This window comes from Alternaria arborescens (assembly GCF_004154835.1).
Source record: "Alternaria arborescens strain FERA 675 chromosome Unknown contig_8, whole genome shotgun sequence".
NCBI classification, from domain to species: Eukaryota; Fungi; Ascomycota; class Dothideomycetes; order Pleosporales; family Pleosporaceae; genus Alternaria; species Alternaria arborescens.
This window is the reverse complement of record NW_021167863.1, coordinates 206504-224198: the sequence shown is the minus strand read 5'-3', so window position 1 is coordinate 224198 and position 17695 is coordinate 206504. Positions and strand designations below refer to the sequence as shown.

The following is a 17695-nucleotide window of genomic DNA, read 5'->3' as shown; positions in this document are numbered from 1 at the left end:
ATTTATCTCGGTACCGTTGAAAATGGTATGCCCATTGGTCTTTCTTTTGCTCGTAACGTCGTCAAGGGTGCTCGGGTCCCCACCTTAGCACCAATATGTTTCTTCTTCCCCACAAACCTTTTTTTTCTAAAATTCCCGAAACTACAGATCCTAAACTGACCCTGAAGATCATGGGATCCTAGACCTATGGACCTGACGATGACCTGTCAGGTACGAGGATCCGGTATCCTGGGATCAAGGGTACAACTACAGTTTGTGAATATGCGAGGCTAATGAGGTCATGGTGTGGACGCTAGGAGTGATGACGATGGCATTGTTCTAAGCAACTGAGAAGATGGGTACTGTGTCTTTGGTCTGTTATCTTGCAGAATAGGTCTGTGGCATAACTGTGACGTGAGAAAGAGGTTACGTGGGTGTCGTCAAATGCTACTAGTATCAGCTGATAGTGTCTCTGAAGATGTATCACAAGGAGTGTAGGCTTTCGGCTCGATGGTGTATACAAAAGAGCGATTATGTGAGATTAAATCATCCAATCGACTGCTGGACGTATGCTTGGACAGCTGCTATGTAGTATTGATTCACGATAGACCTCACACGCCATCCAAACACCAAACGACCACATCACCAGTCCTCCTCGAATCATCGTGGAAGTGGCTATTGAACCCCCTCCAACACTCCTGATACCTAGTCCCCTCAAGATACTCCTCCAGGGTTGCTTCGAGCTGCTCAAAGAAAACAAGGTTTTGCGGCCACTGACGCCGATACTTGCGCTTAAATTTTGGATCCTGGCGCGTCCAGTGCTGGCCGGATCTACTTCCACTCGCCTTAATCGTCTGTACATCTTCCATATTACCACGGAGCCAGGCCACCGGACCAGGCTTGATGTAGAATTCATCCGCCTCATCGAGATAGGTCGAGCGCTCGGAGAGGGGAATGTTGATGGGCGGTTCGCAGGTCAAAGCCCATGCGGAGATTTCAGGGTAGACGAGGTGGGAGCGCCATGGTGTGGAGTGGCAGGGCATGAGAAAGCCGACTGTCGTATTGGACACGGCAGGACTGTTGCTACCAGTACTGCTACGAGTATTCAACAGGCTGTTACGTGTTTCGTGTTTATGACGGAGGTAGGCGAGTACGTCAATGACCCCCCGCTGATGGACCTGAGATGCATAGCTAGCAAGTAGGACATTTGAAGCTAGAAGAAACAGAATAACTGCTTTGTGCGACAGTGCAGCATGGGGAGGGAGAAACCTGCTGAGTGGCCTGGCGGAGATGATGTGGAGGAAGGGTAAGATCGGGTAAAGAAAACGAACTTCTTTGTGCGATATCAAACTCAATGTCACAGTCATGGCAGTCACCGTCCATGATAGACGGGCAAGTATCCGACCGCCTGTAGCATCTTGACTTGAAGCTGTTGTGTTATCCGGTCTGTCACTTTTGGCTGAGCCAAATGGCTCTGGCTCTGGCTCTGGGCCCTGCAGCGACTGCCATAAGCCGATCACGGCAAAAGGCAACGACGTCGTGAGGAGTAACGGCAAACCCTCGGTGAAATAGTAGTCGCCGCGGTTCCTCCCGTAGAAGACGGCTAACGACTGGGCGATGTTGAAATAGAGAAATCTAAGCGGCGGAAGAGTCCAGACCCTGTAATAGAGCCGATCGGTCGCGACTGAGCATACCAGTACGGCGGAGCTAGCGTCGTCAGTTGGAAAGGTCTGGTGACCTCCGGGGATGCAGAAAAGATAGACCCGACAATGGATCTTTGCACTATGGGAACGAGAAACGTGCAGCGGATGCAAGGAGAGCAAGAGCTTACCCGCAAATCAGGATTTCACGGGCCAACACATAGCGCAGCCGCTGTGAGGCTTGCCATAGGGTTGGGATAGATATGGATAACCAGATGAGAGCATTGGTTGGCCGGAGAATACACGCAAGCGCTGCCAGAAGTAGTGACAGGCGCAACCTGCAGGAGCATGAGCCTAAAGTGGTGGCGGAGCAGGCAAAGGGTGTTTTGGTTTCATGACTTACTCTGAGAGAGAGCCGAGGTTCTGGTGTGCAATATGCGTTTTACAATCACCCCGCCAAGGCCAATAATAGATAGCAACCGAAGTGATGGTAGTCTCAAGACAATTAGATAGTGTCCGTGTCGCGCAGAACCATTGCCATGGGCTGCAAACAGACAATGCAAGCTAGAAGTAGGGAGGATCAAATATCAGAGAATGCTGCATCATGATTACGGGTGTCGCGTACAGTAGTGAGAGCAGTGCGACTGCCACGACCGTAAACCTTTTCCGCAAGTTTCCAAGTGTAGCAATCAAGCAAGGCTGCAAAGACGGCTTGGGTAACTTTCGGGGCAGCTAGGAGTAGTTCGGCTTTAGCAGGCAAGCGCAAGCCGCAGAGGTCAGCAACATGTGCCGCGACTCGATAGACGGCTGCGAATAGCGCTGGATGCAGGGACGACCTCAATTGGGATCTCCACTCCTGCCCACGGTGAGCTAACTGGTGATGATGGAGCACTTGAAGGCAAAATTACCCAGGTGATCCAGGCATGGGTGGCGGGGCCAAAAGCCAGCTGCCATGCAGGCTCGAGCGACTGGAAGAACTCGTCGGGCTGGAAGAAGGTGCGCAGGGTTAGTGCGTTCACGATGCGGAAAGCAAGCAGCAATGCGAAGATGCCTAGCGTCGAGTCACGATAGCTGTTGGACTGCGCTCGTGGTGGAGCACCAGTCCCGCTCGGATTCGTGTCCCTCGCAGCGTTGGTGCGGGTCGGCATTGGATAGTAGGGAAGAAGCAACGAGCACAAGCGGAAGGCCGGGGCAATGGTTGGCGAGCAGAGTGAGATGAGATTCGCAGCAGAGGTGAGGATGCGAAGCCGGTGGTCTAGCTCCTTGGCGCGATGCACAAGCAGTCACGGTTTGTCATGCATCCGTGCTCAAGCGTGTCAAGGTGCAGAAAATTGATGCTGCGTGCCTTACCGTATTAGGACTTTCACGATGATTGCTGAGGAGACGGGCTGCGCCTAGACTCGGCTTCATCTGTGCTGGCCCTTTGCAGCATGCGCCGCCGTGCGACTGTGCACATACGGGGCCGCGAATCTCACGATAGTTGATTATTGATAATTTGCCCGTGTCTGCAGGCGGTCTGGAGCGGGTGTCGTGGCATCAGAGGGGGGGAGTTTGCAAAGGAAAAAGTACCTAGGTATACTAGAGGTACTCGCTGTGGTCAACAGCAGCCGCTTGCAGAATGCGACCTAGTGCATACGGCCTTGAAGGGTTGGATACTGGACACAATTCAGAGAGGGTAAGATGGAGGCGATTGTTGCAGTCGTCGTCGCACGATGGCTGTGGCAGTGTATGTGTGGGTGTGTGCGTGTGCCGGCCCAACAACAACGGGCAGTGACGCAGAGATAGCGTGAGATTTGACGTAGCATGTTGAGTATGCACGGGAACGAAGAAGCAAAAAAGGTCGAGTACCCGAGCATCAACGAGGGTAAATCTGGGGAAAGGCTTGTGTGCTAGAGAGGGTCCGTTAAGAGACGACGTGCTATGATGGTTTGGCCAGGGTGCTTATCGCGCTTCATCATGTAATGCGTATGCCGACCGAAGCGGAGGCGGCAGAGGCAGCCCCTGCGCGGCCACAGCTGGGATACAGGCACATGGTGCTGAGCAGAGGGAGTTTGGTTGAACAAACGAACCACACCCCTCACGCAGTCGAACGCCACCTGTTGTTGAGGGCAAGGGCTCGAGCTCGCCAGGAGGCACTAATGTATGCAGCCATACCCGTTCTTGTCACCTGCATATCTTAGTCGGTTGCCGTCCAGAGGCAGCTGTCCCAAGACAAAAAGATGGCCATATCGCAGCTGGCCTGCTCAACAAGAAATCGGTCCACCGGGCGCATTGTGGCCTCTGGTCGCCGTCGCCGTCTCGTCTGTGAGCGCGCCGTGGGTACGTTTGACGGCCTCCACCTGCGTCTTCGCCTATGCTCTGCGCGATAGAATAGCGTCCCCACCTTTTGCTGCCAGCCCCGGCGTGTCTCTCCCGCTTCAGAGCGTCATCTAATGGGCCCCGAAATACTCACGACTATCATCGCCGCTTAGGGAAAAGCGCAAGTGAGCCGATCGTGTCTCTCAACCAAATCCATATCGAGCCGTTGAGCCCACCCCCCGGCCCACTGCTACCATCACAACCTGCCCTGCCACGCCCATCGCCGCCGACCGTGAACCTCAGCCCAGTCCACGCGGCCGCCATTGTCCTCGCTGTGACACCGCCGCCGCCGTCTAGCCCGCCGCGATATGAGACTATCCGCCCACGCACTGCGCCTCGACAAACCGTAGAAGGGCTGGCATGTTTGCACGCCGCTGCTGAGCTGACACGTCCTGAGCTGTGTGGTTGCCATGGTCGACCCCAATGCAGACGTGACAGCCGAAGGGGACCGGCGCGACGAGCAGGCGCAATCGTCGCCAGCGTCACCTGCCTGCCACCGGGCCCCAGACGCCGCAGCACCAGAGGCAGCTGCAGACCAAAGAGAAGAGCACCAAGTGCACCATGGCGAGGAGCCCAAGCCGATTCGAGGCCTTGCAGACGGCGCGGCCACGCTCCCCGTCGACGACGAGAACGACTGCACGCCCCGCTCCGAGGTGCCTTCGATGCCAGACGCCCTCAACGCCAGTCTCTTGTCGCAGATTCACACCCTCGACCCGGAGCCCTCCTACTTCTCTCCACAACCCCTTCGAGTCTACTCGTCGCCCCTTCCCCGCGACTCGCCCGCCTCGACCAACCCCTCGCCCAGCACCAGCGCACATGCCTCACAGGCCTCCCTCACCACCGTCAACGAGGCCCCTCACTCGTCGACTCCGCACCCCGACCGCCCTGCCTTTATGCGAGACCTCTCGAGTGCATCCACGGCCAGCAACGCGACTGTACGAGCCAACTCGGTAGACCCCATCCACCCCTACGCCTACCCTCACGCCCTCCCTCCACGCCAGCGCGATGGGCCAGTCTACCCCAACCAGTCCTATGCCGCTCTTCACCTGCAGCAGTACCCCCAGCCCTATGTCCCGCCCATCATCCGCTCCCGCAGCTCCCACCCCTCGCACTCGGCCGCAAACTCGCTGTCCAGCCTGGCCGCCTTCGGTCTCTCCCACGAGCACTACAGAGACATCATGGAGTCGGCTCCACGCACTGTTGGCAATTCTCCCGTGAGTAGCCCCGGCCTCTTCAACCCTACCAACCGCCGCCCCTCCCAGGAGCCCGATCAGCCCGACGATGGCACCTATTCCACGCCCTGGCTCCACCATACCCACAGACAAGCGCCCAAGGAGACCCACATTGCCGATGTCCAGGCCGACCCCGTTTCCGGACGCAAGATTGTGAACCAGTACGAGATTATCGACGAGCTCGGCCGGGGCGTCCACGGTAAGGTCAAGCTGGGCAAGGACCTGGTCCACGGCCGATACGTCGCCATCAAGATTGTCGACCGCTACTCCAAGCGTCGACGCCTCGGCAAGAACAACAGCCACGAAGACAAGATCAAGCGCGAGATAGCCATTCTCAAAAAGGCTCGTCACCCCAATATTGTCAGCTTGCTCGAGGTCATTGACGACCCAGCTAAGAAGAAGGTCTACATCGTACTTGAGCACGTTGAGCTGGGCGAGGTCAAGTGGAGGACCGAGGGCGCTAGGGAGATCTGTCTTGTCGAATGGCGTCGCTTCAAGCGTGAGTCCGAAGGCATCTTCGACAACGACAGTGCAACACTAGAAGATGAACGCATCATCCGTATCGCCCACCAGAAGCTTGCTCGGCAGCAACGTCGCATGGCTAGGGAGGCACACCTTCGTCGGAAGGACGGCTCCTCTAACCAGCCATGGAGCCTGGAATTTGCAACCGACTCGGAAGACGAGTATTCTGAGAACGGGCGTAGCTCGGTAGCATCTTGCCGTGAAGACGATCGTCCACTCAATCGTGTCCATTTCCGCGAGCGACCAGACCCTGTGAGCCACCACGATGACCACATGGAGACCGCTTTCCGATCGCCTGAGCCTGTGAACAACTCCTGGGCTGATGGGCTTGAGGGAACCATGTACGGGCCATACGACACGGAGCTTAGCAGAGGTCGCGTACCAAGCGTTGCTGGCAGCTCCTCGTCTCGTGTGACTGACCCCGGTGAAGAAATCCCTGAACACTTCAACTACGTCCCCTTGATGACCATACACGCTGCCTGGGAAGCCTTCAAAGATACTGTGCTAGGCATAGAATACCTGCACTATCAGAACGTCATTCATCGTGACATTAAGCCCGCCAACCTTCTTGTTACCAGGGAGCATCGTATCAAGATATCCGATTTTGGTGTATCCTATCTGGGACGGCAAAAGACAGATGAAAGTAACGGCGAGCATTCCGAGTCTGACTACCAAGAAGTTGACGAAGCCATTGAACTAGCGAAGACGGTAGGCACTCCAGCCTTCTACGCCCCTGAGTTATGTCGTACAGAGATCGACGCCGAGACCCCCCTCATTGATGGCGGAATCGACATCTGGGCCCTCGGCGTCACGCTATACTGCCTTATCTATGGTCGCGTGCCTTTTCACGACACCAACACCTTCACTTTGATGAAAGTCATTAGCGAAGATGAACCCTATATCCCCAGGTACCGGTTGAAGCCTGTTGCTGAGCAATCAAACTCGCGGCCCAACTCACACGGACGTAACAGTCAGCCGATGATGAGTAGCAAGCGGGCACCGCATGACCTCGAGTACGAAGAAGTCGACGAAAACCTACGCGATCTACTCCGACGACTGCTGATCAAGGATGCAAGACGACGCATAACTATACCAGAGATCAAGCGCCACCCATGGCTACTGTCTGGTATTCCTAACCACGTCTCGTGGGCTGAAGAGACGGACCCCAGCAAGTCTTACGATGGAAGAAGGATTCAGATTTCCAAGGAAGATGTTGAAGAGGCTGTCGTCCCAATTGGCTTCGTTGACCGCCTCCGCTCCGCTGCTAAGAAGACATCTGAGTTTGTCAAAGGTTTCACAACCCGCAGTTCAGGTTCAAGACGGCGCGCACAGAGCTCAGCCACCAACCAGGACGCTCCTCCAAGCATCAGCGCGAACTCTTCGAGCAGTACTATCAGTCAAGATGCTCGCCCGTACGAAGGTCGACGTGGCAGCCTAGCACCTGGCGCTATCTTAGAGATTTTGACTCGCTCGCGTGAAGCAGAGCACCCGCTCTCTCATAGTGTTACAGCAAGTCCGGAAGCAAGAGAACGGTCAAAATACTTCGATAGCCCCAACTCCCGTACTGCATCGCCCGCGCAGATCCTCGAAGGCCTGCAGCGACCTCAGATGCAAGACCGCGCCCTGTCTTCGATAAGCACTATCCGCCAAGCAGACCTGCACCACCCAGGTCGATCGGCGTCCCCTGGTTTCCCTCCAGCTCTGCCAGGTACTCCCACAGCCCTAGACACACCTGGTGGCTCACAGTTAGGTGGTCTCTTCGGAGGGTTGCCTCGGCGTGTCGTCAACAGCATGAGGAGCAAAGACAAATTGAAGCCCCCAAAAGAGCATAGCCGCGCGAGGTCAATCGACAGGCTTGTTGGCGCAGACGACGATGCTCATGGCGTCCCAAGCCTGGCAATCAGCACCACATGTGCTTCTGGTCAGGTCAATCAACCGGACGCCCTAAAAGACCTATCGCCCATTGCTCGAAGCTCATCGCCTAGTCATTCGGACGCTCCATCTTTTGGACGTCTTGATCCCTCGTCGCGGCAATCTTCGTTGTCGTCACTGTCGTCACGCCTCCACAGAAATTGGGCAACTGCTAATAACCTCGAGGCTGGTCCCACTCTTGCTATGGCGCCCGACTCCAGGCGATCATCGCAATTGCTTGACCAAAGACCTTCCAGGCCTACCAGCCCTAGTTTGATTGCAAGAGAAAAGTCAGAGGACCGATTTGACCGTGCCAAGGATGAGTATCGTCGTAGACTTGGGGTAGAACAATCAGCAGCTCGTGAGAGGTCCAGTTCTATTACACAACGACCTCCTTCTTCTCTCGCCCAGACTGCCTGTCCTCCAAGTCCAGATGACGAGATAGCCTTCCGTCAGCAAAACGATCAAGAAGGCTGGCACCGAAACGATCAGTCCTCCGAGAATAGTCCTCTCGGTGGATCAAGCCGCGGCTTGGCTCTTTCTTCCTCCGAAGACCAATTCTCCGCCATGTCTCAGTCTGAGTCGAACCCATCAATTCCATCAGTTGCGTCGGCTGGTTCCCCTAATCAAGGTGCATGCGGATCGTTTGATGAACATTCCTGGATCTCCCCTGTTTCTGGCAGTCGATTCGAAGCCTCTATCGACGACGCTGATGGCTACGACGGCGATCACGCTATCGAGAGCGAAGAAGAAGACGAGGACAGTGAAGACGAGTTGGTCATGAGCTTTGCTAAGAAGAAGACGCCAGCCGCGCCTTCTTCACATCGGAGCAATTCAGTATCCAATGGAGAACTAGCTCGCGCCAACTTTCACGCAGGAATTAACAGCCGCCGTCGATCGACTCGGAGTGGGAGCAACGGGACAGTCAAGAAGGTTCCTCCACCCGAGCTAGAGCCAGCGCACGACGACCGGACAGCCGAATCACAATAACAACACCTACATACCGTACACTGACAACTTTACTGTCATCTCCGTCATCAATTACACGATACCCAAGATCTACCACTGTACGAATACACATACACTGGATTCCCGTTTCACGCGTGTGTATATATACGAATTACAAAGCAACAACATGACTTTACCACTGCTGCGAAGGGCAGGCGCAGGGCGTTCTCACACAGCTTGGATCTCGGTTGCATGCATCGGCGAACGTTATCAAAAGACGGCGTTTATTACTTTCTCTTCTCTCCATCTACTGTTACCATTCTGTATCTATTGTCGCGTATCTTAGTGTGGCTTGGGCCTTTTTTTTTCCTGGTTGAGGATGAAGGACGACTTGTTGATGATCGTTGATGAACATAACCTTCTGAGGCGACGCGCGCAACAAGGGGCTTTGGCCTTCTTGGAAGTGGCGGCGCATCTGCAATAGGAACTGGCAGCATTTTCTCGCATGATAGATGGAGTGGTTTGGATTGCTGTGCTATAGGCTACTACCTACTACTCTTCGCTTCTTCTCGAATTGTCTTTGATAGCATGTTTGGCTGTTTCATCAGGCCGTGTAGTATAATGCATCAACAGGCATAATGCCTGGTCTTGTTGAACTTGACTAATGTGAGGATGATCTTCGCCTTGTTTAGTGATGTCCGCTTTCTCCACACCTCGGTTGCCATGCATCGCATCTCCACCATATTGACAAAGCACGTCTGTGGTTCCGGCAACCCCAGTAAGGGCCATAGTAAAAGGTCAATTTCCGACATCGCCCCCTCTTTGAATGTCTGCATGTGCTTCATCTCCCAACAAAAATCCCACCAGATTGGTACAGAGTTGGTAATACAGAAACATGGCTTACGACAGCCGCCTTACCGGTAGTCTATTATTGTGCTCAGACGCCGGAATGGTCATCAAATTCCCACACCAAAACTTTACCGAACTTGAGATATCGTTAAGAAAACAGATCGCCGATCACGAACCTGCATGCATGCACGTGTATGGATCGGGGTCCTTCTTACCCGCATAATTACTCCAAGCTTTTCTTTTCGCAATTGTACAGTATGCAGCTATCGGTGTTACTCCAGCATGCGGAGTTTTCTGGAAGAAGCGACCTGCAGACTTCTCACCGATCATGACAAAGCTAGCAAAAGATTCACATGCAGATGTTGTTAGCGATATGCGATTTTCCGCGACTGGCAGCATGGGAAAGTAAGCTGAGAAGGAAATGAGCAAATGCGATATGACTGGGGCAGCAGCGGGCTTTCTTTCGTGGCTAACGCGGAGGATGCTGGGGACGGAAGGGGGCTCGATTGGGATTAAGACTATATTGACGTGCAGGGTCGCACTAGCTAGTCTTGTTGATTGCATGGAACTTGGAGTCCGTGGTAAGCGAGGTGAGGTGCAGTGCAGTATCGCTCGTGGATGGCGCGCAATAATGTATTCACGGGACTTAGAGTGTCTGGTGGATAGGCTTCAGAAATGAGTATTCTAGAGGTTGGTGTTCGATATCGTCTTTGATATGCTGTGCATACACCATAGAGCGACCAGCGGGACCACTTCCTAGTGTATTGGTAGGCACAGGTCGAAGTGCAATCCATCACATACACACACAATCGCATCCTCCACCCATACCAAGGTGTTGGGTTCGGAGTTGTCTCCCTTGTTTCCTACTCGCTTCGGTTGCCGGATCCGAGATTGACCCTTTGTCGGGAAAGGTGTGGATGAGAGACAGGTTGACGTACATAGATTTCTGTATCTCGAGATAAGTGCAGAACGGTCAATTTAAGAAATGCTAGGTGAGGTGAGCAGCAGGTAAATATGCGAAAACAATGGAACTACCTAGGTAAGTGAGAAGACGTGGATCACAAATCACGGGCGGGGGCTGTCCTATCTGAGGCTGACGATGGATACAGGTCGGTTTGGATACGAGGAATAGGGCTCCATCGATATGATAGGTGTTACAACTTCATATTACCATAACTGAACCACTATGAGCTTTACTTCTAGGGTGCTTGTTTGATGGACGTCTCGCACGTAAATGGCATACACGCAGTCCTAATATGTAAGCGTGAATTAGGATTTTCTGTAGCCGCTGCAGTCCAGCGCCACGAAAGGTCTTCCTTCGTTAGGAAAAAGAGCGCACGATCTTCAGCATATCGTGCCCAAGTGTCATCAACTATAGTTCCGCATTCACTGCATGGCATCCAAGTCAGCAACCTCCAAATTACATAGCGTGATTGCTTTGCCGACTCAACCCAGTAACGTATGTTCGGTACGCTCCGAACTCCGACTCTACCAAGGCACTAAGGTAGACTCATGTCACCGTCTAATCTCATCACATCACATCACAATCTCTCAACTTTACTGCAAATCCTTGCCCCTTCTGCTGAAGACTCTTCTTCCCCGCAATTCCTCGCGTGGCAGAAACCCTCTTAATGCATGACATACTTTGATATCTCACGTCACATATCAACAAACATAACGTCTCACGTAAACCTAACACAATTCTACACCCCTCCATTGTCATGTCCAGCATACGAGATCCTCCTAATTGCCAGGCCGTGTTAGGAGCTCCTTCTTACGTCACATCAAACGATGACATCTGTTTCTTGATTCGCTAGGCGGAACTCCCGTTGATGCAAATTCCAAGTCGCTTATCTTCTCCTTTCTCATTGTTTTGGATGTTACGGCGCCGATCTTTCTCATGCATGACATACGGGTATCACACCGATCAGAACAGCGCATCACGGTTGCAGTAGACAGGGACGTGCTTTGAAAGTGAATAGTGAAGTTACAAGGCTGAATGAGAGCTAAGTGAACGGTGTGAGATGCAGTGACCGGAATCGAGTTGCAGAGTCGGGCGTGGGTAGAAATATCCTAGTGACGGTTAGAGAAGGATGAAGACCGATAGTAAGCGGCATCGGTATGATGCGTTAGCGAAAAATTGTTGAGAACAGGTGACGATAGTAAGGGAAATTTGGCATACGTACACTAACAGCAGAACGTTGAGATGGAAACAATGGTCCACAGTGCGCGCGATTCTTATTCGATTCCAAGATTTACTGCAGTGATGAGGTTTGGAACATTGGCCTGCAGACCTGCTCCATTGGAAAGCGAGTGCTGTACACCGACGTTATACTACTTTCTCGTCCGTGTACTTTTGCGAGTACCTTCAGTAGGCTGTTTTGCGTCAGACGCCTTGCGCTTGGTGCCCTTGTTTGCCGCAGATTTCTCTGCTCTTTCCTCGTCGTCATGCTCTCCTTCCTTCTTGTCATCCTGCTCCTGCTCCTGCTCCTTCTCACCCGCTTCTATTGTAGCATCCCTGCTTTCCTCTTCCTGCAGTGTTACATCTACACCTTCTTTTCCTAAGACCCAAGCTACTCTCTCGATATCCGTTGCCCCCGCCATAGTATCTTTTCTTCCAAGCCCTTTACGCAGTGTTAGTCTCAGCGCATCCACGCGCTCGAGCAGCATCTCGTATTCTTTGAGATTGTACTTGATCTTCCTTTGCCAACCCTTCCCTTCCTTTCCGTTTACCACCTGCTCGTCCCACATGCACCATCTGAAGAGCTCATCCGAAAAGAATGGTATCTCCACAGGTTGAAGTACCGAGAGAAGCAGGGATGCAGTTGCTGGTCCTACACCTCTCAGCTTCACAAGAATCTTCAGCGCGGGAATGGCGTCAAGATGAGCTGACCTGCCTTTCGATAATGCTGCATAGGCCTGTTTGGTCGTCTCCTCAATCGCCTCGGGCTCGTTACTTTGAACCAGACCTAACAAGGCGGGACGAAACGTTCCGTGTTTCCTGCCTTATCATTAGTGTAATCACTCTCACACGAATTTGGTATGCGTACAGTTTCCATTCCACGATTTTTTCAACTTGGTCCTTGGTCAAGTGTTTCTCGCTTTCTTCCATTGCAGCTACCGCTGCAGGAATGATGTCGTAGCGTTGCGCGTCTAGGTCGCGTAGCTTCTCGGGCACCATTGCAGGGTATCGCGACAAAACATCTCTAAAGGCATCAAGAGTGATGCTCTTGATGTGAAGTGGCATCATTGCTGGTGATGTGTTGAAACTGGTTGTAGATGGAGGCGGAACTAGGACAGAGTTAGTACGACGCGATTGGGACGCTGAGACTGGATCACGTGAAATAATGATGAACCGGATCACAAGTTCACTCATAGCGCAATACGTTTGGATGTTTTTGAAATGCTTGTCTTATTGTTCATATGCCCTAAGAAATGCTTTCAGGCCATATGGCGTACCGCAGCTACTGTACAATTCTCAACTTCAGATCTAGAATCTGATGTCCCGTCTCTAAACATGAAAAACGAATCATCGAAATCTCCATCCTAGCCGGCAACCCCAAGAAAATGCATAGTCACCAACAACGCCTTGCTAAAAAAAAACTACTAAAAAAACTGGTATATGGGCAAACATGAATAGCACCGTAAGATACGAGGACCAAACGCCTTGCTAATTTGCATTTACATTGTTTTTCTTGGACGTCCACGACCACGCTTTCCAGAACTAGAGCCTCGTGTAGGGATCATCGAAGGGCGGCCTGATGGTCTACCGAGAGGCTTCTTGGGGGCTGGTGCGCTTGCCGGAATCTCATCCTCGCTCTCAGTATCTGATACATCTATAGCCTGAGGCTTCCTATTGACACTAGAAGACTTCGGTGCTGGCGCAGAAGGGGTTGTCGCTGTGACCTTGCTTGTTCTGTTGCCGTTCTTTCGAGAGGCTGGTCCAACAATTTTGATTTTCTTTCCGTTGAGTCTGCTCAAGATGGAATTGGTCGATGGGGGTGGCCCTGTATGAACAGGCTCTGGTGTCTTGTCCACAGGTCCCGACTCTCCTTGCAACGGCTCATCGTCAGCAGACAGATCAGCGAGGAAGTTATCCATCAGCTGGTCATCGTCTGATTCAGGAAACAGCGCCATCTTCGCTCGCAAGTTCTCTTCGGCTTCCCTAGCTTCAGCTTCAGCACGAGCCTTTGCCCTCTCCTCTTGACGCTGAGCTTCCAGGGCAGCGGCAGCGGCTTGTTGTGAAAGGATGAACGCTTCGCTGGAACAGTTATCCTCCTCATAAATGTCGTCTTGCTTAGAAATATGGTCAGACACATCGCCAGTGCTGTTTGACTCTGGGTCCTTTGATGATGACTCCGTAGGCCTGATCCCAGCTTTCGATTTTATTGGCGAAGATCTTCGACGCTCGTTGTACAAGCGGCTTCGCTGTCGGTCTTTCTCCCGGTTGGGCCTTATAGCTCCGTCTCTGAAGTCGGATGGCAGTTCAGTGGGCAGGGCGTCCTCGTCTTCATTCCTCCGGGCCAACCAGTTTGACGTGCGACCACGTGGGCGACCAATGTATTCAGGCTCATCGTTATCACCGCCAAACTCTTCGTCCGAATCGAGTGTGATCTCTTCGAAACGTTTAGAGCCACGAGGCCTTCCAGGTTTCGCGGAGCCATTAGTTTCTGGATTGCGCTTGCGTGTGGAGTACGCCTCGTCCTCTTCTACACGAACACGATATGTCTTCGCGTCCTTATCCTTCTCGGCCCCACTCTTTAGGGCGTTAGGCTTCGGTACAACATCGGATTGTAAGATAGACTGCATGTCACCAGACGCATCGGCTTCCTCTGGAGTACCTTGTCGTACGGTTGGTGCGCGCGTGGGAACTAGTCTTTGACGAATCCGGTCAAGATGGCTAGTAGCCAAAGATAGCTTCACCACTTTTGATTTGCCTTTCATCTTTGCGGCAACCAAGGTGAATCTGTCTTCGCGTTTAGCGTCTTCGAGCAGTTTCCTCTGGACCTCTTTCTGATATTGCTTGCCAGATGCGTTCTTTGGTTGTAAGGGCGAAGCATCATCGTCCTTCTTCTTCTTTTGCTTGTTTGCCTTGGTCTTTTTCCGGTGGCTACTCTCTGCTTCTTCATGTTCTTCACGACCACGCTTCTGACCCAAACGAGGAATTTCTCCAGCCATGCCGGGATCGTGATAGTATGGAGCACCGCTCACACCCCCATCACCGTTTTCATCAGCAACACCATTAGCATCCTCCATAGGAGAATACGTGATGCCGTATCGGGTGTAGTTCTGGTCATCGTCTTCGACAAATCTCGCATCGAGGGAAGGATCCGCCATCTTGTCTATCTCCGCCTGCTGCATTCGTCGTTGCATTGCATTCTGTACCATGCCTTCTTCTTCTCTTAGCCAGTTCAGGTTAGAGACACTAAAGTCGACGAGACACTCTACTGAGCGTGGATCTGCCACTTTTTTGGTATCGTGACCTAGCAAAGTTCCTTTAGGCTCGTATGGATGTTGTCGGGGATCACGTCGGCAAGCACCTGTATTGCAAACTCTCATACAATGAGGGCACTTCCAATTGAAAGCCTCCATGATATTTACCGGCATTGTATCGTGCGCTCGGAATAGCGTGCCGTAGCAATAGGCCAGATCACAGCTTGAGCAGAATGCCATCTTCCATTTCGGATGTCGATGAAGACAAAAATGGCAGGATTTGTGCTTTGAGAGCCACTGCTTCGATTTCTTGTTCGTACTCTTCTTGACATTGCCGTATTTGTCAACAACAGGTTCCTCGTCGTCAGATACGGCCTCAGGCTGCGGGTTCTTGATATCCACAAACGGCCGAACTCGTAATTCTTCTTGACAGACCTGGGCCAAGGTCTTCTTGCCGAGATATCTTCGCTCTTCCTGTAACGGAAGCGGAGTTTTCTCATGGACATAGCCATCGATGTCAATGATCTGAGCGCGCCACTCCTCATATTTATGAACAAGGTCCTTCCACTTCCATTGCTCAACCCATGTGTACCCCGATTGACATCCACAGCTTCGACCCATACAGTAACAGTCCATGCAAACGTCGTATGGCTCCTCGATCTCGGAACTAAACAGGTTCTTGCACGATTTGCAGCTAAGGAAGCGATTGAAGATGTTGCATCTACAATACGCGCAAGTTACGTTGCTGTCGTAAGGGAGAAATTCAGGGTGTTCTCGTGAATCTTGTATGAACATTTCGGACAGCAGTACAATCTTGTAGAGGTCGAAGAGCTTCTTGAAGTCTTTCTGGACTTGCTTTATTCTGATAGAGCATTGGATCGCAACTGCTTGTTCACCTCCTGCTTCAACTTGTGCGCGGGCAGACTTGATGAGACTGGAGTACTTTAAGAGAGTGTAGTAGATAATGGCCTTGTTCTTGTATTGCTCATCTCTACAAACGACTCGGGAGTTGGGCAATGCTTCGTTCAGCGCGAGTTCTAGGGTCTCGACGGTTGTGCGGTTCCAGGCGATCTTCATAGTACGGGTACCCCGATTCCATACTTGATGAGGCGCCAGTGGTGGGATGAGAATGAAGTCGCCCGGCCGTTGCTCCACGACATAAGTCTGGAACGGAGCCTTCTTCCAGGCGATGAGCTGTGCGAAGTGGTTCTCCACTTCTATGTCATGGCCCAGCACCGAAAGCCAATACTCGGAAACCACATGGCGGTCTTTGCTTTCAGTCATGAACCATATAGATGACCCGGGACGCTCCTGCTTGCCGTCTTCACTGATAGTGCCTGAAGCGTTCACCATGATATTCTGACCCAGAGAAGCGCACATCTCTCGGTGAGACGGGGTGTAGGTGCCTTCGTGGCCGATGTAGCACATGAGGTTCTCGGCGCGCATGTCCGGTGGTAGGCTGCTCATGAGGTCTCCAGCCCGCCCAATGCCTCGCCCTTTGCGACCGCCCAACTCGTCCATGGCACCGGGACCACCAGGTTCACCTGTGCTCTCGTTGAGGTAGAAAAGCCCCGAAGGGATGTGCTCTTTCAGCTTATCATGCCATACTTGAGGGCAGTCGATATCTTTGAGATAGATTCGCTGCCTCGCTCTGTCGCGGTATACGTCTGGGCCGTCGAAGAATTGCTCGGTGAGCTTCGTCATATGCTTGAGGTAGTGCTTCATGGTAAGAGGGATATTCTCCTTGGTCGATAGATTTCGCGCATTCTCGACTATCCATCTGTTAGGTGTGCGTGTCGATTGTTGCGCAGGGGCGCACTTACCCTTGTCGCCATGGTTGTCACGCAGCCACGAAGGCGTAAAAGTCCAAGGATCCAGCACCTCCTCGAAGCCGTCGATTACCAGAGGTTTACCGCCTATGACGACGTGTAGCAAAACAAGCTTCTCGAAGGCTTCGATGCCGTTGTTGGCGATCATTTCATACGAAATGCGGTCGACATATTGGAAATTGTCCGCATTCTCTACAAAGGTGCGCACATCGAAGTCTGGTGGTATCGGCTCGAAGGAGGCCCTGGGGCGCGCAGCCGGCATCGTGCGCGCCACCAGTTACCATCCGCAGTCGCGTATGAGGTGTGGGGTCGCGAGAGCAGGAAACACCTCCGCGGCGGCGTCGTGATTGCAAACAGCTGGTATTGCAGAAAGTAAGCTCGCACGTACGATCGCGATCGTCCAGGGAGCGAGCGTCACCGCAAAAGGTGAGCCGCAATCGATCCGGCGACGGCATGGTGAGAGCTATCGGGATGTGGACGCGACCGAGGAACCATGTTCTGAGCGGCGCGGAAGCTGTCACGTGCTGTCGGGAGTTAGCGCGAACGCTGCAACTTTCACTTTCCCCACTCACTCTCACCAATCTGGATGATCGAAATGAACGCCCGGCTGTGACCAGGCTGACTTTCCAAGTTGGGCGCCCAAATTCTCACTTACATGCATGTCTTCATGCTGAAGGTAGCACCTTAAAAATCGGGATCCCAAACGATACTACAGCAAACGAGGAACAAGTGACTGACTTGCGTATCTCTGTATGCGAACCCACATACGCTTTTAACCGGCAAAACACCAAACATGGCGTTACCACGTCATGCAGCACGGCCCTTGGCCATGTGTCGGCAGTTTGCTAGGAAGCATTCCACTTTTCACTCTACTCACAGACAAAGGCAGTTGTCGACATATCTATCACTTGCTGGCTCCCGTCCACAATCTGTTCAGCTCGTCAAGCCGTTTACACAACATCGGGCATCTTTGCAATCAAGACTGGCGACGGTG

General features: G+C 52.7%; 4 protein-coding genes across 4 annotated transcripts; 1 reads left to right on the top strand and 3 right to left on the bottom strand.

The window, feature by feature from the left end:
- Positions 1-590: 590 nt before the first annotated feature.
- On the bottom strand, positions 591-1022 carry AA0111_g4270 (hypothetical protein; the record flags this gene model as incomplete). Its single annotated transcript, XM_028650251.1, has 1 exon — positions 591-1022. One exon carries the CDS (start codon positions 1020-1022, stop codon positions 591-593), a length of 432 nt encoding a protein of 143 aa, XP_028508135.1.
- Positions 1023-2199: 1177 nt separating this feature from the next.
- AA0111_g4269 (hypothetical protein) lies at positions 2200-2767 on the bottom strand (the record flags this gene model as incomplete). Its single annotated transcript, XM_028650249.1, has 2 exons — positions 2200-2475; positions 2528-2767. 2 exons carry the CDS (start codon positions 2765-2767, stop codon positions 2200-2202), a joined length of 516 nt encoding a protein of 171 aa, XP_028507914.1.
- Positions 2768-4387: 1620 nt separating this feature from the next.
- AA0111_g4268 (hypothetical protein) lies at positions 4388-8632 on the top strand (the record flags this gene model as incomplete). The annotated part of the gene is made up of 1 exon (XM_028650248.1): positions 4388-8632. One exon carries the CDS (start codon positions 4388-4390, stop codon positions 8630-8632), a length of 4245 nt encoding a protein of 1414 aa, XP_028507913.1.
- A 3141-nt stretch (positions 8633-11773) lies between these two features.
- AA0111_g4267 (hypothetical protein) lies at positions 11774-16963 on the bottom strand (the record flags this gene model as incomplete). Its single annotated transcript, XM_028650247.1, has 4 exons — positions 11774-12440; positions 12490-12730; positions 13210-16644; positions 16696-16963. 4 exons carry the CDS (start codon positions 16961-16963, stop codon positions 11774-11776), a joined length of 4611 nt encoding a protein of 1536 aa, XP_028507920.1.
- Between the last annotated feature and the right edge of the window lie 732 nt (positions 16964-17695).